General features: G+C 40.7%; 1 protein-coding gene across 3 annotated transcripts; it reads left to right on the plus strand.

Moving 5' to 3' along the window:
- Positions 1–1,129: 1,129 nt before the first annotated feature.
- Positions 1,130–18,509, plus strand: SLC19A2 (solute carrier family 19 (thiamine transporter), member 2). 3 transcript variants are annotated; one of them, XM_005861231.2, is made up of 6 exons: positions 1,130–1,292; positions 6,556–7,158; positions 12,606–12,828; positions 13,880–14,072; positions 14,422–14,563; positions 16,452–18,509. In XM_005861231.2, the coding sequence occupies exons 1-6, from the start codon at positions 1,224–1,226 to the stop codon at positions 16,578–16,580; spliced, it is 1,359 nt and encodes a 452-aa protein (XP_005861293.2). In that variant the 5' UTR covers positions 1,130–1,223; the 3' UTR covers positions 16,581–18,509. The 3 variants fall into 3 exon arrangements, with proteins under 3 accessions (XP_005861293.2, XP_014391062.1, XP_014391063.1); XM_014535576.1 differs by lacking the exon at positions 1,130–1,292 and adding an exon at positions 1,317–1,497; XM_014535577.1 differs by lacking the exon at positions 1,130–1,292 and adding an exon at positions 5,810–6,036.
- The last annotated feature ends 2,912 nt before the right edge of the window (positions 18,510–21,421 follow it).

The raw sequence follows: 21,421 nt of genomic DNA on the forward strand, positions 1-21,421 counted from the left end.
GCGGGGAAAGGGGGATTCATTTGGAGAAAACTGAAAACAGCAAGCCGCGCTGTGCACCTGGTAAAGGTCTAGTCTAGTAAATTTGCGTTGATGGAAAGCAGGGACCCACATGCTTTTCTCGAAGGACCGCCCTCCCGCTCCTGCAGCCCCTCCCCTCCCCTCCTTGACTCTGTTTACCGCCGGCGAGATGGATGCGCTCAAATTAGGACGGCCCGGGACAGCGGGAGCCCGGCGTCTTCATCGGCCTGGATTCTCAGTTGGATGGGACTGTGTCCAAGAATATGCTGCCCCCCCGCATACACACACACATCTCCCCCCACACACACCTCCTGGGATAAAAGCAGATACTTAGATGGTATCGCAGAGTTGGCACTTAATTACAGTTTTCCCTGCATTGTGCATTGTTGCTTCACAGATGTTAGTTTTGCTCCTCAGCTGCACAATGAGGTCTTGCAAAACTTGTGTGATGTTCAGAGTGATTGGGAGCCCGCAGTCCGTGAGCAAGAACTTCTTGCTGGTTGATTTTCCCCGGATGAGGGGGTGTGCGTACTTCAGAAGTGCCCTGTGTGCTTTGAAAACGTCCAACTCTCAAACCGTAGGGTCAGTCTCCACACCTGTGTTTTTTGAAGAAGAAAGACATTATATTAACTGAAAAAGGAACTAAACTCAGGGCAGCCCCACAAAACCAGAATAAAGCCGGCTCAACATGCTCTCCCTTGAAGGCTACAAAGCCTGAAAGCTGAGGCCTGGCGCCCCTTCTGGAAAGCGGGGTGGGCACTGGTTGGCTCGCCCCTTTTGCCCAGGCTCACTTTTCCTCCAGTGGCGGTGACATGCTCCCGTCTAAACCTTGCTCTTCTCCTTGGGATTAATCACCTCTCAGTATCCCTGCCTAACAGGTCAGAGCAGGATGTCATTACTCACAGCACACTCGGTTACTGCATCGCTCCTCCATCTCCAAGGTCCCTCCTGGGGGAGTTGAAGGCGGGTGTTGAAGTCTGGATGGAGGGTTTCATTTGAGTTTCTCATAGCCTCACCTCTCGCAAGTGTCACTGACTTTGACCCAACTTCAGGTCTTCTATTTTGCAGTCTTGGGGCCCATTCCCCAAGGGACTGCAACAGTTACTCATTACATGAATTTTAATACGGTAATAAAATGGAAAGGGCCAACTCTTGTGAACAGAACGGTTTTACAAGAAGAACATGACTGCAGTAAATAGGAGAGAATGATCCTGGACACCCAGCACAGCCCCTGGGTCGGAGGTGTAGGCGCTGAAGCAGAGGTGATACTGCTGGTGAGCTGCTGACAATTAAAGTTGCATGTGCACTGCCATGTGATCGGTGTGTGCACCTTGCCTGACCACGCGCACGGCCAAGAAACATTCTCCCAGTGTTGATGTTTGAAAGGCAATCTGTTTTGTCACGTGCCCTGGGCAAAGAGTTGCTGTGGGATGTTCCATGCTGTGGGACGTGCCCTGTCTTACCAGAAAGCTTTCTAGGGTGAGTGAAATATGTTCAGGGGCATAGGAATAAAGCAGGGGGTGGGGCAGGCCCGGAAATATTTGCTGATTGTGTAACAAAACCGTGGCACACTTCTGTTATTGCAAATTAGAAAAGGAAGAGGGCAGGGTTTGGAGAGAAAGCGAGTGTCTGGGGAAAGGGATGCCATTTGTCTCTGAGGACTGGAATTAGGGCTGAGTCTGTTGGTTGTGTGGCTCTCTTCACCCTCTCCAGAATCCTAGATTTTTAAAAATAATCGAGTAATTGAAATAAATAGAACAATGTGTTCTTTCTGACTGAGTGCCTGCTTTCACCAATGACAGTGAAATAAAAATATGACATGGTTTTTAGGCAGAGTGAATGTTAATCGTGCTCAGTGATGTTTGTGTTGAAGTTTGTATTTCCTCCTAGAAGACTTGAGAAGGGCCAAGCTGGATCGTCTTAAATAGAGCTGTTGTTAGCCATGTCCAAAGACAAAAGGAGGGAAGGAAGGACAGACTCTCAAAAGATTTTTTCTTATATCTCAGGGAAAATGTTCACCTCTTTTAGGTACCACTTGGTAAGTTTTAAACAGGTTAAAATTTGATTGTTTCCCAAGAGCGGAAAGACAAACATTTAATAAAATACAGCTCTTTACCTACAAAATATTTTTAACCCTTTCATCTTTTTTAGCGTGTGATTTGACAATCACTACCTTTCTTTGATTTTCTTAAAAAAAAAACATTCCACCTTCTCTGCCTGCTATTTCAGAGCCTTACAGAACTTGGCTCTTACCTCCAGAACAGCCTTATCTTCCACGGCCTGCATCCTTCTCCCCCTTGCCCTCTTCCCCAGCCCTAGCTCCTGCCTCATTCATCTTAGAGCCCTCAGTCCAGCACGGCCAGGGGCTCATCTCCTGGTCTGTACTCAAAGATGAGATCTCAGCCTGGAGAAACCCTCCCTTACATGTGTATCAGTTGATACCGAAACTTTGTTAGCCTCCAACTTCCTCATCCTTAAGGCCCATCTCACAGAAGCAACCCCGTATTTCTGATCTCCCTGATCAATAGTGTATGTGTGTGTATCCCACACTAGTTCAGAGCTCTTGGAGAACAGGCTTCATTTTATTCTTTTTTCTTGTAATCTTCATACAGCTTGAAAACAGTGTTGTGCAAATAAATGCTTATTAGTTTAACTGGACTTGATTCTAAAATAAAGTCTAAATCTGAATTAGAAACTAAAATTGTGCAAATAAATGCTTATTAGTTTAACTGGGCTTGATTCAAAATAAAGTCTAAATCTGAATTAGAAACTAAAACCGAACTGCCCCCCCCCCCCTTGACTTTTCTATCTCAGAGGAAAGCCACAAACTAGTCCTGGCCCCAAGAGTTGTGACAAGTGCCTTACAATAAAATCAGTTCCTTTTGCTCACATGGCAGATTTTACCTGACATAAGGTATTGTCCAGGGTCTGGACAGTAGAGCCTGTAATTTGTCCATTTCTGCATGTAGGAAGTTCCCCTTCAAGAGTCAAAGTATCTGTCAAAGAAGCACTTTTGGTGTGACAGCTTCTCCTTGGAGGCATTGAGAGAGAAGGGATCCTTTTTTTTGGAAACCCAGTGGCTAACCTCTGGAGATGTGGTCTTTATCTCTTCATGAATGCCCTATACAAGCACCTCAATGCAGGCTGAAAAAGCTGCTGTAGCCCTGGCCAGTGTGGCTCAGTTGGGTCAAATGTCCTACCCTGCACCAGAAGGTCAAGGGTTCAATTCCTGATCAGGGCACATACCTAGGTTGCAGGTTTGATCTTTGGCCGGGGTGCATATAGGAGGCAACTAATCGATGTGTTTCTCTCTCTCTCTCTCTCTCTCTCTCAGAAAAAAAACTGCTTCAGGCATTAGAAGTAACCCTGGAACACAGTAAATGATCAATACCAGTTTTCTGATTGGAGAAATGAGGCATTGAAGTGCGGTGGATTCAGAATATCTAGGTCCAGTGTCTCCCTCTGCCGGTTACGACCTATGATAACTTGGGGGACAGTTGATGTAACCTTTCTCTGAGGCCAGGTTCCTCAGTTTTAAAATAGGGATGACAAGCATTTCCCTCCTAGGGTTGTTGTTTGGATTAAATGGGGTCATGTAGGTGAGGTGATTAGCACAGCGTGTAGCTCCTCAGTAGAGATTTGCTATTCTAATGCAGGTCACACGGTGAGAGGGACATTCATGTCAGGTGGATCCTCTCTCACAGGAGAAAAGTCTGGTTTCCTGTTTACAGTAAGTTAAAGAGAAGCCATCTGGTCTCTGCCCGCTTGCCTTTTGTTTTTGTTTCTACTTGGCATTGCAGGTCTGGCAATGTTACTTTTCCTTATCTTCATGGTTTATATTGTGGTTTTGTATTAGGAATAGCAACAGACTTATAAGTATAAACACTTTAAATCGGTAATTAAAAGGATGAGATTTATGTAATGAAAATTTGGCAGGTAATCATTTGGGGACAATTATTATTGAAAGGTGTATAAAGTCTCAGTACAGACCATATGGCTAAAGTGAAGAAGTAAGTTAAAGTCCAGAGGGGTGTGGTAGAAAACAGAAGGTGGGGTATGGAAGGAAGTGATGGAGGGCGTTTTAAGGGGGAGGTGTGGTGGCTAATAGCTTTGTGGTGCTTTGTTGGGGAAATGGGAAGGTGAAGAAACATGCTAAGTCAAACCCAGGAGGCACTTTCCAACTGAAGAAAACCGTAGGAGGGTATCTGTAAAACTACAGGCAAAAAAGCGGTGGGAACTTGTTAATGGAACACAACTAGGAAGTCTGTAGGGAAGCCTTCACTCTTCCCGGCCTTCATCTCAGGGCACTCTTGGTGCCTTTGCTTTTATACTGAGAGGCATCTTCCACGGTGGTTAAGCCAGCCAAGTGTACTTTGTTCCTCATTTGCTAAAATTTCCACACTTCTCAATTAGAATCATTTCCACAGTTCTCGATTATACTTTCATGCACATGTTCAGGTGCAAGAACATTTCCTGATCAAGTGGAGGTTGCTAAATGACTTACAAACACAAGTTAGATAAAAATTCATGAAGGTGAGTCTCTTAGACAAATCACTTTTGGTATCCGGCCAGTCAGAAAGAGAAATCAAGTCTGGAATGTATTTCAGATTATGTTGTACATTTATAGTTGTGCTTTGCACTGGCAAAAGATTTCACAATAATTGTTTACTCTGCTGCTCCTCTAAAACCTTAAAACAGCCCATTTTATACTTGGGTAAACTGAGGTATACATAAGAGTTAAAAAGAAAGTTATCTTTGAACTTAGATTGTTAAAGTCTAGGGTTACAATGCACCATTGCAAACTATTTAACCTGTTACCAAGATGACCTTTTAGAAAGCACTTAAAAACTGGGGACATTGCTCTAGCCGGTTTGTTCAGTGGATAGATCATCGGCCCAAGGACTGAAGGGTCCCAGGTTCGATTGCAGTCAAGGGCACGTACCTCAGTTGCAGGCTCTGGCCCTGGTGAGGGAGGCAACCAAGTGATGTGTTTCTCTCACATCAATGTTTCTCTCTCTGTCTCTCCCCCTCCCTTCCACTCTCTAAAAATCAATGGAAAAAAATATCCTTGAGTGAAGATTAACCAAAAAAAAAATTGGGGGCCACTGATGCAGAATTTGAAATGATCTTTAAAAACTGACTGGTCTAGACCTTGCTAGACACTAGGCACATATAAGAGGAAGGAAAAGTCTCCTATGATGATTGTTATTGGAAGAATGGGGAGGACAGTTAATTTATCTAATTCATATTGTTCCAAGTGGTCTGTATGTTCATGGTAGTCCTCCAGTCTTCAGACCTATGAATAAAGAGGAGTAAGTGATTTACACATATTCTCTCATTTAATCCTTGCAACAATGACCCTATGGTATAGGTCTTACCTTCTTTTACTGATAATGGAGAGTAAGTCTAACGGGAACTAAAAGAACTTGCCTAGGATCACACAGCAAATGATGAAACTGAAATTCTAGCTGGAAGTCTTAATGGTTTAATGCTTATTTTAAAGATTATTTCTATTATATCTCAATTTTAAAAATACATTAAAAATAAATAGCCAACACTGCTCCTTTTTCAAGCAAAAAGAAGGACATCAAAGTTGCCCATAATTCTACCACCCACAGATATTCTATCAAAATTGTAAACAGCCCAGCCATTGTGGCTCAGCAGTTGAGCATAGACCTATGAACCAGGAAGTCACATGCCTAGGAAGTCAATCCCCAGTAGGGGGCATGCTGGAAGCAGCAGATCAATGATTCTCTCTCATCTTTGATGTTCCTATCTCTCTATCCCTCTTCCTTCCTCTCTGAAATCAGTAAAAAATATATATATCTTTAAAAGATTGTAAACAGATCAACTCTTTTATTCCTGGGCTCCCAAAGAAATGAAACTTAAAATGAGAGGATTCAAACCAGTCCTAATCAATCAAGCAGTAAGATCAAGGCTTCCTGTCCTGTGCCTCGAAGAAGGAATTGACAATGATTCCAAGGGATTTATTTGTTTTGAAGACATTTATTGAGCCAGGTATGTCCTAAACAGTATGCCGGCTATTAGGTTGTGCAGATGAGTCCACCCTTAAAGAACTATAAGGCAGCGGTTCTCAGATCTGACTCATGTTAAAATCTCCTGGGAGGTTTTTATAAAATGCCGATGGCTGGGCATCCAGAATTCTCAAAGCTCCTTGGGAAATGTGCAGCCATGGCTGAGAACCAGTGATGTGAGGAACGGGGAGATGACACGTACAAAGCAGTATCCAGAGAGCCTTGAGTGTTGTGGTACAAAGATTGTCAGCGCCCGCCGTCTCCCAGGGCGAGGAAGCCTAAGAACGAGGCCTTGATGAATGGGCAGGATTTTAAGAAAAAGATAGAGTGGAAATAGGGAAGTATATTCCAAACACTATTCAGAACTGTTGTCATGATTTCTTTGGTTGGTAAGGATGAGGTATTTGAGGTATTGGTATGTTGTTTTATAAGAATAAATTGTTATGAATATTCCAGGTCCTTTGATATCACTAATAACTTTTTATCCTTCTTTGCCTATCAGGTCTACAATGAAATTTATCCAGTATGGACTTACTCTTATCTGGTGCTGCTGTTTCCTGTGTTCCTTGCCACAGACTACCTCCGTTACAAACCCGTCATTCTGCTGCAAGGGCTCAGCCTTATCGTCACATGGTTCATGCTGCTCTATGCCCAGGGACTGCTGGCCATTCAGTTCTTGGAATTCTTCTATGGCATCGCCACAGCCACTGAAATCGCCTATTACTCTTACATCTACAGTGTAGTAGACCTGAGCAGGTACCAGAAAGTCACAAGTTACAGTCGAACTGCCACCTTGGTGGGCTTCACAGTGGGCTCTGTCCTAGGGCAAATCCTCGTCTCAGTGGCAGGCTGGTCCCTGTTCAGCCTGAATGTCATCTCTCTTACCTGTGTTTCTGTGGCTTTTGCCGTGGCCTGGTTTCTGCCTATGCCACAGAAGAGCCTTTTTTTCCACCATGTTCATTCTACCTGCAAGGGAGTGAATGGTATCAAGATACAAAATGGTGGTATTGTGACTGACACCTCAGCTTCTAACCACCTTCCCGGGTGGGAGGATGTTGAGTCAAAAATCCCTCTAAATGTGGAGGAGCCTCCCATGGAGGAACCGGTAAGTCCAACTTTAAATGTCTTGTGGCTGCTACTCTGGGGCCAGGCCAGCAGTGAAAAAACAGACAGGAAACCCCCTATGCTAGACCTTGTATTCACGTGGACTCAGGTTTTATCCTGAGTTGGATGGAGGTTCATTCATTCATTGATTCAAGATAAGATTGATTTAAATTAGGAATGACAAATGTGTTTTCCTCTGGAGTGAATGACCTTCAAGGTCAGACTGGCACAACATTCTATTGCTTGTGTCAGAGATGTTTTAGAAGCCACAGTAAGGGCTATCTCTTCTTTCATCTTTCAATCCCCAGAACTTGGCATATAAATACAGCACTCAGAAAATTTTTGCTAAATGAATAGGTGAAATGATTCCAACAAATGATGAATATCTACTTCCAGTTTCTCACTTGAAGCCAAAGTGTTTACGGATAGGAGTTACTGTCCTCTTCTGTGCTGGAAATTTTACTTTGCCGAAGTGCGTAGTAATGAATAATACAGGAGATGAGGATCCAAAGGAATATTTAAGAAGATGAAATAATGTTAGAAGTGTGACTATGAAATTGTTTCTTAGCTGAGGTATGGCATCCAAATAATTCATCCATCCATTCTCTCTAGCCAGGAAGATTCACCGCCTCCCCCAGTCAGTCACCCTTTAATAAAAGTTTATCTATCAGGTTATAAGCTATGAGAGGCAAGATTCATTTCAAACATACTGAATTAATCTTAGTTTTCTTGGGAGGTGTTTGTTAATAAGCCTATTAACATTCCATCTTTGTAGACAGGTTCTGTCAGGCATAAAGCCAAGCTCCGTAGGCTTTGTGGGCCGGCTGAGAGTAAAGGACCAGCATGAATAGAGCCTGGCTCTCCACCTGGAGTTAATCCAACTTCTTTCAACGTGGCATCTAATGTCCTCATCGAAAATTACTCTCTTTCGCCTTCCCCCATTCTTCACTCTGGTTACTCGTTGAAATGTAGGTTATCATCCCAAAGAGCTTGGGTCACACTTCAGAGCCTGGGTGACACTTACCATAAACTCACTTTGACTATTAGGGCAGCTTCAGTCAGAGTTACCAGGAACTAAGTAGAAATGAAACGCTGATTCCATCAGTTTGTTAGGTGATGCCAGAGACTCAACAAAGAGTTGATGAGGAAGGGAAAGGAGTATGAGTGGTCGTTTGATAGATCTCATGTAGAAAAAAGAATAAGAACCTTTTAAAAATCTGTCTCAAATGTGTCAAAATGGCTTTAGCTAAGATTAATATGTACATACATATCTATAATACATGTATATTTTTAAAAATGTTAACATATTGACCATAGTTCTAAAGATTTTTATAGACCAGTTAAGTTTTAAACTTTATATAATATGAATAGGAAACTACTTAGTAAGAAACATTTTACATAGCAATGAGTACACAGGTGTGTGTGTGTGTGTGTGCGCGTGTGCAAGCGGCCTCAGCCCTCGCAGCCCCGGCTGCCTCAGGGGCTTCGTCCAGAAGGTTGTCTGGATGGTCGTTCTGCTGTTTGGTCTAATTAGCATATTAGCTCTTTATTATATAGGATATATTTGTGTGTGTGTATATATATATATGTACATACATACACACACATATACTTTTTATGTAACTGAATATATATATTTATATGTAACTGAAACCATAATTTTTAAAATACATTATTTTATTCTGACACATTCCATTCACTTTATTTTTTATCATTTTTTGAATATGAATAGGAAACTACTTAGTAAGAAACATTTTACATAGCAATGAGTACACAGGTGTGTGTGTGTGTGTGTGCGCGTGTGCAAGCGGCCTCAGCCCTCGCAGCCCCGGCTGCCTCAGGGGCTTCGTCCAGAAGGTTGTCTGGATGGTCGTTCTGCTGTTTGGTCTAATTAGCATATTAGCTCTTTATTATATAGGATATATTTGTGTGTGTGTATATATATATATGTACATACATACACACACATATACTTTTTATGTAACTGAAACCATGGTTCTTAAAATACATTATTCTGACACATTCCATTCACTTTATTTTTTATCATGTGATCGTTGCTCACTAAATTGATTTTATTACCTATTAGTGAGTTGAAACCTAGTCAATTAATGAGTTGAAATCTACAGTCATAGAGCAACTTGATATTTGTTGCTTATAGATAGGTAAAATATGAATACTTGACATGCTGAATAATTATAACATTTTTAGAGTTAAAAGTGATTCAAACCACAAGTCTTAGAATAATAAGAGCATCTTAAAGTTACAAGGGACATTAGATCTCATCAACCCTCTCATGTTAAAGAAGAGCATCGGGATCAGAGATCGTGACTGTAGAATTAGACAGATATACTCCTAAACATAGTGAAGAATATACGGGAGATTCACTTCCCCTATACTGTGCTCCATGAAGTCTTTCACTGGGAGACAACAGTCAGAACCATCATGTTGGTTACAGTGTGGTAAAGATTAGGATTCAAGCCATACCATGATGTCCGTGGCTTTGCTCCTGGCACCCCAACAGGCAGGCAATTCACTTTATTTTTTATCATGTGATCGTTGCTCACTAAATTGATTTTATTACCTACTAATAGTTGAAACCTAGTCTATTAATGAGTTGAAATCTACAGTCATAGAGCAACTTGATATTTGTTGTTTATAGATAGGCAAAGTATGAATACTTGACATGCTGAATAATTATGACATTTTTAGAATTAAAAGTGATTCAAACCACAAGTCTTAGACTAATAAAAGCATCTTAAAGTTACAAGGACATTAGATCTCATCAACCCTCTCGTGTTAGAGAAGAGGATCGGGATCAGAGATCGTGACAGTAGAATTAGACAGATATACTCCTAAACATAGTGAAGAATATACGGGAGATTCACTTCCCCTATACTGTGCTCCATGAAGTCTTTCACTGGGAGACAGCAGTCAGAACCATCATGTTGGTTACAGTGTGGTAAAGATTAGGATTCAAGCCATACCATGATGTCCGTGGCTTTGCTCCTGGCACCCCAACAGGCAGGCAGTGCTGCTTGGCGCTTACAGCCCTAAAATACTGCTTTTCTTTGACAAGCCTGAAGGAAAGTCAAAATATGGATGTTGGAGATTGCACTGTCATTTTAAGTTGACAAAGCTCATAACTGAACCATAAGTTATAACTGAAGTAATTATGGTGAAGAATACGTGGGTAGGTGGGTGGTTTGATCTTGATTTTATAGAAAGGGAAAATGGGCTAGCAAGTGACAGGGTATCGAGAAGTAATGATTGGCAATACTGAATGGCTTCTGAAAGCTATTGTCTGAGTTGAGACCTGAGTAACATAAAGGAACTAGCCATGAAAATCAGAAAAAAGTGCAGTCCTGACTCATAGAACCATATTTTGACAAAAATAAGTTTGTCAAACTTATTCTCAAAAGTTCCCATCGTAGCCATTGGTTTGACTATAGACAAATTTCCCTTTGCACAACTGAGCTCAGTAAAGAGTGGCCTTTAACTTGTAAAGACTTAATTATACCCTTTCAAGGTTCTATTTAAAGGAAAAGAGGCTACACAAAATTAACTCAAACTGGATTAAGATTTGAGACAGTAAGACCCGAAACATTAAACTCTTTGAAGAAAACAAAGGCAGTAAGCTTCGTGACATTGGTCTTGGCAATGATTTTTTAAACCTGACATCAAAAGCAAAAGCAACAACAGCAAAAATAAGTGGGTCTGCATCAAACTAAAAAGCTTCTGCATAGCAAAGGAAACAGTCAACAAAATGAAAGAGCAACCTACTGAATAGGAGAAAATATTTGCAAATTATATATCTGACAAGGGGTTAATATCCAAAATACATAAAAAACTAATACAACTCAATAGTAAAAAAAAAAAAAATCCAATTAAAAAACAGGCAAAAGATCTGAATAGATATTTTTCCAAAGAAGACATGCACGTGACTAACAGATACAAGAAGAGATGCTTCTAATCACCAGGGAAATGCAATCAAAACCACACACACCTGTTGGAATGGTTGTTCTCAGAAAGATAATAACAAGTACAGTGGGGCCTTGACTTACGAGTGTCCCGACTAACGAGTTTTTTGAGATACCAGCTGTCTCTCGGCCGATTTTTTGCTTTGAGTTGACAGTAATTTGAGTTAACGAGCTCCTTAACGAGCTCAGTCTCGGAACGAATTAAACTCGTAAGTCAAGGCCCCACTGTATTGGCGAGGATGTGGAGAAAAGGAAACCCTTTGTCACTATTGATAGAAGTGTAAAGTGAACATCCATATGATCCAGCAATTCTACTTCTGGGTATTTATCTGAAGAAAACAAAAACACTAACTCAAAAAGATATCTGCACCCCCATATGCATTGTAGCATTAGTTAAAATAGCCAAGATATGGAAACAACCTACGTGTCCGTCAGTGGATGAACAAATAAAGAAAATGTGGTGTATAATAATAAAAAATTATTAGCCATAAGAAATGAATTCTGCCCTGGCCGGGTGATTCAATTGATTGGAGCTTTGTTCTGTGCACCAAAAGGTTGCAGGTTCAGTTCCCAGTCAGGGCACCTACCTTGATTGCCTACCAGCGGTTCTCAACCTATGGGTCACGACCCCTGAAAATACATCCTGCATATCAGATATTTATATTACAATTCATAACAGTAGCAAAATTACAGTTATGAAGTAGTAACGAAAATAATTTTATGGTTGGGGGTCACCACAACATGAGGAACTGTATTAAAGGGTCGCAGCATTAGGAAGGGTGAGAACCACTGGATCCGATCCCTGATTGGGGGAGGCAGCCAATTGATGTTTCTCTCATCAATGTTTCTCCTTTCCTCTCTCTCTAAAAACTAAATACATAAACACATATCCTTGGGTGAGGATTAAAGGAAAAAAAAAGAATGAATTCTTGTCATTTGCAGACAACATAGATGGACTTCAAGTGTATTATGCTACGAGAAATAAGTCAAAAAGAGAAAGACAAATACCATACGATCTCACTTATATTTGGATTCTCAAAACAAAACGTGCACACACACAACCAAAAATCCACAAATCTCATAGATATAAAGAACAGATTGGGATTGGGCAGTAGGAGAAATGGGTGAAGGAGGTCAAAAGGTACAAACTTCCAGTTATAAAATAAGTCCTGGGACTACAATGTGCAACATGGTGATGACAGTATTGCATATTTGAAAGTTGCTAATAAAATAGGTCTTAAAAGTTCTCATTACAAGAAAATTTTATAACTATGTATCAAGAGTTTATTCTTGTATTATTATTTATTGTTATTTTCCATATGAACAACTGTAAACCTACTTTTGCCCCACCCTGTATATATTTTTCACAAAGGAAAAGAGTAACACCTGTTAAGTTAAATATTGAGCCTATACAATTGCTCCTGTCCAGTTGCCTTCGAGATGGTTGAGCTTTCTTCCCTTTGGTTTGTAGGAGCCCCAGCCAGACCGGCTCCTTGTGCTGAAGGTACTGTGGAACGACTTCTTGATGTGCTACTCCTCCCGCCCGCTGCTCTGCTGGTCCGTGTGGTGGGCCCTCTCCACCTGTGGCTATTTTCAAGTGATCAACTACACACAGGGCCTGTGGGAGCAGGTGATGCCTTCTCGCAATGCTGCTATCTATAACGGAGGCGTGGAGGCTGTTTCCACCTTACTGGGTAAGCAGTGCTGAATTAGGGATGGTCAGGAGGGGGATTCCTCTGGTAGTCGTCAACCATAATCAGGTTTTCTCTCCTCTCCCAAACTTGAAGTAACTCCAAAGAATGACTTACTTACTTTGAGCTCTGATGTTATAATTCAGTGGTTCTCAACCTTCTGGCCCTTTAAATACAGTTCCTCATGTTGTGACCCAACCATAAAATTATTTTCGTTGCTACTTCATAACTGTAATGTTGCTACTGTTATGAATCGTAATGTAAATATCTGATATGCAGGATGGTCTTAGGCGACCCCTGTGAAAGGGTCGTCCGACCGCCAAAGGGGTCGTGACCCACAGGTTGAGAACCGCTGTTATAATTCATGTATATTAACTCAGTCCTTACAAAATTCCTGAGATAGCTGCAATTGCCATCCTATTTTACAGTTGAGGAAACCATGGACAGATAGGTTACTAACTTGCCCAAGGTAATGTAGATGGTAAGTAGTGAGGTTAAGATTTGAACTCAGAACCGGTGCATTGACCACTTTATTCTATTGTCCCTTTCTAATTTGTTGACATGCCTCATAAAGGTTTTCACATGATTTCTGTAAACACTTATAACTGCACCTGGCACTTAGGAGCACTCCATAGATTTTAGCTGTCATTATCATTGTCGTCATTTTCCCAAAGGGCAGAGATGCCCTGTTGCCATGTTCTCAGTGGCTCCTCAGGGAGGAGGAGAGAGGCCCTGTCCTGCCACGGTGCCAGGCTTACCGGTAGGAGCAGTGGTTCTTCTGGACATTGCCTCTGCCTCAGCCGCATTTCTTTAGCAGCCTCCCTGGATCTGTGGCCTCCTTTCCCATCTCATTGCCAGCTGCCCTGATTCAGTCTCACATCCTCACACTGGCTCCATAGCATTTATTCCATCAAGTCCAAGTCTCTGCCTCCCTTTCAAGGCCCTCCCTAATCTTGAGCACCCTCTATATAAGTTCTCAGCTTTAAAATGGAATAATCTAAGCTGATTTAAATTTTTTAAATAGTCTTTATTTATTTCTCTTGTCATTCTGCAGGTGCTGTTGCCGTTTTTGCAGTTGGTTACATAAAAATATCCTGGTCCACTTGGGGAGAAATGACACTGTCGCTGTGTTCTCTCCTGATTGCGGCCGCAGTGTACATCATGGACACCGTGGGTAACATTTGGGTGTGCTACGCGTCCTATGTTGTCTTCAGAATCATCTACATGTTACTCATCACTATAGCAACGTATGTATTTTATTCAAAGAAGCATTAGGAAAAGTTGTGATTGGATAAACCTTTTGGTTTCTTTACAAAGAAATTAAATTTTCTAAGTAAGAGAGGCAAATGGGAGAAAGCCCTGTATTGTTTGTTTTCTCCTGAGGAAGCATTTAGGCAAGGTTCATTTAATTCCTCGTTCACGTGTTCCTGCTGTTTCCAGATTTTGCATGAGATCTAAGTCATTTAAGCAACAAAATACTTTTCACTTATTTGGGAAGGTGATTGACAGTAGAAAGAAGGGGGTACCCTTCCCATTTAAATTAAAATTTTAACTACCCAGGAAGAAATTCTTATCTATTCTTCTTTATTTGTTAAGTTTTCAGATTGCAGCAAACCTCAGTATGGAGCGCTATGCCCTAGTGTTTGGTGTCAACACCTTCATTGCTCTGGCCCTGCAGACGCTGCTCACACTCATTGTAGTCGATGCCAGTGGCCTTGGCTTAGAAATCACCACTCAGGTAAGAGCTGTTTTGCACTGAAGAAGTTACGCCTTGATCAGGGTGACATGCCTAATGAAAAGAAATTCAAACAGTATAGACTGACATAACATAAAAAGTAACGGCGTCCCCTCCTGTCAGTCCTCCCCCTCTGTAGTTCTTTGCTACCTGGAGCATGTTGGGGGCAATCCTGCCTTATCCCGAAGCTAAGTCTCCTCCCTTCTTTATTTAATCCCCCTCCCCCAGATACCAATGTAGTGACTTGCTGTTGATGAATAGCATTCTGATTCTTAACACATGACCTATTAAGAAAACACCTGTACAAACACCCAAGACCATGTGAACACATTTCTTCATTGAGGGATCATATGGTTGCATATGCCTTCATGCATTGTGAGCCTATAGGTAGGGTTTGCTCTGTACTTTGGCAAAACAGGCGATTAAATCAAAAAGTGCCCCATCCCAGGCCAGAACATTGCTTCTCCATTATTCCCTCCATACGTACACATTAGTTTTAGAATAGAAAGACCCAACATATCAGCAGTAATTAACTGTATTTTTATGGATGAGATCTAAGAAAAATCATAATAATAGGTAATTTGCACTGAGCGCTTTCTATGTGCCAGGTACTTATATAGGATTAACAGGTTTAGAATGGAGAAAATAACCTGAGAGTTAAGTAATGTTGAGTGTTAAGGTCACGGAGTCAACAATAGTGGCGCAGAGCTAGGATCTCAACCAGAATCTAACTCCGAAGCCTGCTTGCCTTGCACTGCATTTGCCTCAGAAAGGTGGAGAGGGGAGCAGAGGAGGGGAGCTTATTACTTTCTGTTTCCCAGTTACTACTGGCAGTGGAAACCTCAGAAGACCTTGCAAGAGTTAGGAGCTTCATTAAGGATGGAGGGTAGGACAGAAACTAGAACCTGTTATCCTGCTATAAAGATTATGGGTTTAAACATATGGGATAATAGAAATTTGTGTGCTGTGCTGAACCTGTAGCTGCCATGATTAACAGATTTCCTATAGGAAAACATATCCAATCTTTTAAAAACCTAGTTCAAAGACTTAGAGTTACTCTCTTATTGAACCCATGGACCAGCTTATATGTATTTAGTAAGTTATTTTAAGAAGAATATGGTGGTGACTATGTTGCTAAACTATATAGCCACATTAAAAAGTCGGCTTAGAGAGGATCCATATAAAATGTAATCCTATAATGGAATATACAGGGTGGGGCAAAAAATAGGTTTACAGAAACAGTTTATTCATTATTATTATGTATTAATTATTGTATTATTTTCCATGCAAACAACTATAAACCTCATTTTGCCCCAATCTGTAGTTGACCTTCTACTGCCCTCTTCTGGGGAAGAATCAAAGTTCTTGATCTTCAGAACTTGGCCTGTTAGTCATACCCAGGTACCAATCTGCCGGCTTGAGGGTAGAGACCATGAGTCAGTGACAACAACAAAATTACCAACAGTAGTATTAACAGCATCGGCATGGCGCTAATAAACATTTACATGCATGATCTCATCCCTTCCCAACAACCCTGTAAAGTAGGAAGTACGAATTCCATTTTGTAAATGAAGTTAAGGTTCAGAGATTAGGTATCTCAATCAACGTCACACAGCTAGTCAAGGATGTCATCAGGATTCACACTCAGGCATCCAGGCTTCTGTACCACCACACCCTGCTGCCTCTGTGTTTTCGGTGCCTGGCACATTGGGTAAACACACTACTTTTTAAAGTTTTATTGAGAAACTGAATTCCTTTTAATTATAGAGTACGTTTTCATACGTCTTCTTATTAATAATTCTGTACATGACTTGTTTCCCCTGTTTTCATACGTGTAATACAACAGCTCTTCTTATTAATAATTCTGTACATGACTTGTTTCCCCCTTTAGTTCCTGATCTACGCAGGTTATTTTGCACTCATCGCTGTGGTGTTCCTGGCTAATGGTATAGTCACTATTATGAAGAAATATACAAAGCAGGAAGATCCAGAGTCAAGTTCTCAAGTAACCACTTCATAATATACTACTGACAAGCTTCTTATAGCAAGAACTCCGCACAGCCACAGTCCCTGGATGTATTTAATTTTTTAAGGTGTAGAACATATATTTATGAATGTGCATTTCATGGCTTCAAAGCAGCCAATTGACTATACCTGTGTTTCTAGCGTAACATAATCATGTTCAGAGGAACAGAAGAAAAGTTTGTTTATTTAAGGATGACGTTTTTCTGATTCAAAAGTGAACTTGATTTTGAAAACCAAATCATCGTGAGCAGTCAAGCAGCACATGGTGTTGTATACTTGATAGCAAGTGAGCTGGGTGTCTCATAGGTCAAGTACTTCTACAGCTGATTAGACAGAAGCTTGAGACCAGGGTCTCACAGGGGCCACCGATGTTACAGGTCAAGATAGGAATATGTTGTAACAGCACTGTCTCTGTACAACTTAATTCATATTTTGTGTTACTCATGTGCACTTGTGTTTCTACAGATGAAAGTTGTCCTATCACAGGCAATATTTGCTCTGGTTGGTGTCCTGTCCTATGAGGAGTATGTGTTATTTCTAATAAGTTATGTTTAAGATTTCATTGTATGAATGTTCCCATCTTGCGAATTATGTATTTGTGTAGATTTTTGTTTGAAATATATGTTTGCATTATTCTATGCTTCCCAGAGAAGCTCATTTAGTTAGAAAATAAGGCAAGTTTTGAAGCCTGCTAATAAGCTGAGTGAAGAGACCTAATCAGAAAATGTAGGTAGAGTTCCTCGTCTTTTATTCCTCAGTAGGAAGGACTGTTAATTCCATGATGAAAAGTTAAAATATGGGCTAAAGATACAACTAGTACGTTAAGCGCCCAGCCTGTTTTGTCTTCCGGGCAGAAAGTATAGTGTCAGTCACCGGTGACTGACATGGCGCTTAACGTTCTTGCCCACTCTGTGTTTGCATTCCCTTTTATTTCCAAAATAAAATGAAAAATTATTTTTTAAAATAACTTCATCTCCATTTATAACTTTTATATTTGTCCTTCTTTTCCAAGATAAGGTTGTCATTAGGAGTTGGATTATTCCAAGGCCTTTTTCACAAACTGAGCCTCTTTTCGATGATTTCAATGGGACAGGAACCAGGATAGGTACGATTCCTGCACTTTGTACATTAATCTGCCTTTGCTCTAAAGGTGGGTCATCTTTAATATTTGCTTAAAATAACAACTGCTAGTGATTCCAGTTCCAAGGTACTTGAAAAAAATATTCTGTATACATTTATACATTAACAAATCAGCCTGCCTACCAAGTGGCTGCTGGAATATGTGAGACGTGAAGAGGACTTTAAAGCCAACTTCGTTGCCTTATTTTGAAAAGAACCTTGGTAGCTGCTTTCATCTGGGGGTGTTAATATTTTTCGAGTGACACAGCTAAACTGAATAATAGTGTCAAGATTGCAAAATTGACAGATATATTTGGTTTAATCAGGAACTCTAAAAGTAAATGAATAGAGTAAGAATAGGTCATTTTCCATTCAACTTCTTTTTGGATATAGGGAAAGGAAAAGAACACTAGCTATGGAAGGGAAGAGGACATGATGTCGTAAAGTAACAGCCTGTAATTTTATATTTTATCTTTTATTTTGCTATATAGGGAATTGTTTACTCAGAAACAAATCGAAGAGTGGTACAATAAAATGGACTGTTGTATAATCAAAGTGTTCATGTTACCAAAGCATTATCTCCCTGGAATATAATTTGAAGTCTGTGGCACACACCTGGAGCCTTTACTTATTAAGACAGTAATAGGTGCACGTCTTGGTGGGTGGCCATGTTTGCAGATGCTGAACACTATTTGCAAGTTGTACTGTATGCAGTTTTGCAAAGTGGAAATAATTTGTTGTACTTTTTATTCAATTCTGTATAGCTTATAAAATTATTTTTATTAAATAAATATTTTACAGTATATCTCCCTTTTTAAATCAAAATCATTTAAAATTTATCTTTTGCTTCAGTGGGACCTTTGTATTACATCTTTAAATCTTTTAATAATCTCTTGTAAGACAAATTTCATATTAAGCCTTCCCTCACCTGACCTTCCTAATTAACCTGGACGTCTTGTTAATTCTTCCATTGTTTTGTGGTCTTTACCTTTGACTCTTCCCCTTATGTCTGTTCTTTTCCTAATTTTTTCTAGCACTGCATTGCACTGTTCATTTTTCTTAATCTTCATCTTGATATCTCTCATCTCTGTTTTTAAAGCATTCTCCCTTTTAGAAACCGAAAAGGCCCACATTCTCTTCGGTGTTAACTGAATTTTTAAAATAAATGAAATCAATTCAAGGGCAGAAGCTACCATCTTGTTCTGAAACTTCCTAGCTTCTTTGTTCCCGCCCAGAATATTCTGACACCCAGGGAAGCATCTTCCTGCCATCCGTCAAGAATCATTTGGTCATCATGTCCCAGAAACAAATCCATCCTTTCTTACAACAAATGAGCACCTTCCCTTTAATACCCGCTTCTAAAACCTGCTTCATTAAGGCATTCCACTGATTATCACCAAAGACTTGGGAATTTTTCATGGAAACAAAATTTTTTAAAGATTAAGTTTTCTGTTCCTATAGTTCTATCCCTTGTATCTTTATGCCTTTCCGATTGTATGCCTTCTGTGCAGGGATCCTGTCTTATTTTTGTCTTTTGTTGCAGAACACACCCTAGTGCCATATGAATATTTATAATAATAAAAGGGTAATATGCTAATTAGACCTAACGACCTTCTGCATGAAGCCGGGGCTGCAAGGGAAGCCCAGGTCCCAGGTGCCAGAAGGAAGCCGGTGCCAGCAGCCGGGGGGAAGGAAGGCCTGCTCTTGCACGAATTTCATGCATCAGGCCTCTAGTTGAATTATATAAGTGATATGCAATGGGCTCAATATAGCCACCTGCCAGTGCAATAGCTAAATGCCCATTATTTTATAAAACATTAAGATTAAAATGATTACTAATAATCTTTAGTCCATGGACATTTTATTCAAGGCATTGTGCTTCAATGATAGAAATGGGATGCTATTTTACTTAATCATGGCATCATGATTACTACCTTACTTGTATAATATGATTTAGTTTGGAAAAGGCATTTCTGGACATCATCTCCTTTGATTCTGGAAAAGGATCTTGTAATCTAATTCCTCTATTCTTTTCTTCATTAATATTGATGGGAGGGAGTTCAAAATGCTAGGTTTTTAAAGAGTACATCATTGCCAACTTCCTCATACTTTTGATCAGTATTTCTACGACACTTCTGTATTCCTTGCTCAGAACTCAGGCCAATTATGGTTGAGACCCTGACAGGAACATTTTCTGCTGACTAGGAGAAATCGAATAGTTGCCACCTATCATAAGCTTTGAATTTCTCTGGAGTAATGTTTAGTTAACTCCCCTCCCCTCCCTGCCCCCAATATAAACTTCAATTAATGGAGCAGGTCTGCAAAATATCTCAACAAACACAAAAATATGAAAATATTCTGTCTGTCTGTACAGGTTAGAAGAAATGGATGATACGCTTAACTTGCCCAGCGATGGTAGTGATTTTAATAGAAATGTTTGTTCACAGGTCGTCTTGCAGTGGTTTTCACCATATGTCTGTGATATCTCAGAGGCTGCCACAGCAATTGGGGGTAGATTGCATTTTTATGCCCCACCCCACCTTGTGTGTTTTATGCCAGAGAGTCTGAACTACCTAAAGATCCTGGAGTAAACTCGATGGGCCCTCACAAATGCCACCATCTGTCTGTGTACAGTGTCCTGCCTGCCCTCTTGCAGTTTTTTCATTCTTCAGAAGTCAGCGCTGACATCAACACTCTGCAGAAGTCTTTTTATTGTCACCTTTTCCTAATCCTTTTTTTTTTTAGCTAAATGCACCTTTGTGCACCACCCTGTGCTCTCTCTGTTTAACCCCATCTTCTTTTAAAGTGTGTGAGCTCCTTCATGCAGATATTAGAAATTAGTCCTAATATTTCTCTGCCTTTTTAAGTAAATGATGGTGAAATAAACCCTTTTTAAAGTGGCTCAGGTTTATCACTGAGGATTGTACAGTGTTGTAATGTAGTGTTTGTCTCTGCTTGCCTGTAGAAAAGATGAGCCAAGATTTGAGTTTTATTCTAGGTAGCCCCTGCTTTGAACTCTTTTTACTTATTCTCCCTATTTGTCAGTCTGTCACCCTTCTAGTTGTTCTGTTGTTTTCTGGTGTCAGTGTTTATCTACTTTTAACAAAGCACCCCTTTTCTTTTCCTTCCTTTTCAATGATCACATTCTAATTTCTGGGCTGGGAACTCACAGACCTGAACATTATATACACACACACACACACACACACACACACATCCTAAGCTACTGAATGACTGGTCAACCGGTTGCTATGATGCGCACTGACCACCAGGGGGCAGACGCTCAACACAGGAGCTGCCCCCTAGTGGTCAGTGCGCTCCCACAGCCAACCTCCCGCAGCCCTGACCCCCAGCTGGTCGGCCCCCATGGCCCCATCTGGCTGGCCGGCCAACCTCCTGCAGCCCCCATCAGCCCCAATCGCTTGCCAGGCCGAGGGACCCCACCTGTGCACGAATTCATGCACCAGGCCTCTAGTTTGTTATAATAAGCTAAACGAAAGGACTGTGAGAGACTCACAAACAGCTCCAGCTTAGCTCACAAACTTTGCAGTAACTTTTTATTATTGCTTTCAAGCGTTTTTACACTTGTTTTTGTTTGCAGCTGGATTTGAGGTAACTGGAACTCTAACTTCCATTTAAGTGGGGTGTAAATCTAAATTTGGCAGAAGAGATAATCCAGGTTTTATACTCAGATAACACAGGGCTCTAATGATTGTA

The sequence above is a fragment of the Myotis brandtii genome, unplaced genomic scaffold (genome assembly GCF_000412655.1).
Source record: "Myotis brandtii unplaced genomic scaffold, ASM41265v1 scaffold1460, whole genome shotgun sequence".
Lineage (NCBI taxonomy): Eukaryota > Metazoa > Chordata > Mammalia > Chiroptera > Vespertilionidae > Myotis > Myotis brandtii.

What these genes read in the sequence shown, in the direction of transcription:
- SLC19A2 (XM_005861231.2), top strand. Translation starts at nt 1,224, where the DNA reads ATGATCCTGGACACCCAGCACAGCCCCTGGGTCGGAGGTGTAGGCGCT. An exon ending in AGCCTCCCATGGAGGAACCG is followed by an intron (nt 7,159 to 12,605) that starts GTAAGTCCAACT and finishes TTTGGTTTGTAG; the next exon opens with GAGCCCCAGCCAGACCGGCT. An exon ending in GGCTGTTTCCACCTTACTGG is followed by an intron (nt 12,829 to 13,879) that starts GTAAGCAGTGCT and finishes GTCATTCTGCAG; the next exon opens with GTGCTGTTGCCGTTTTTGCA.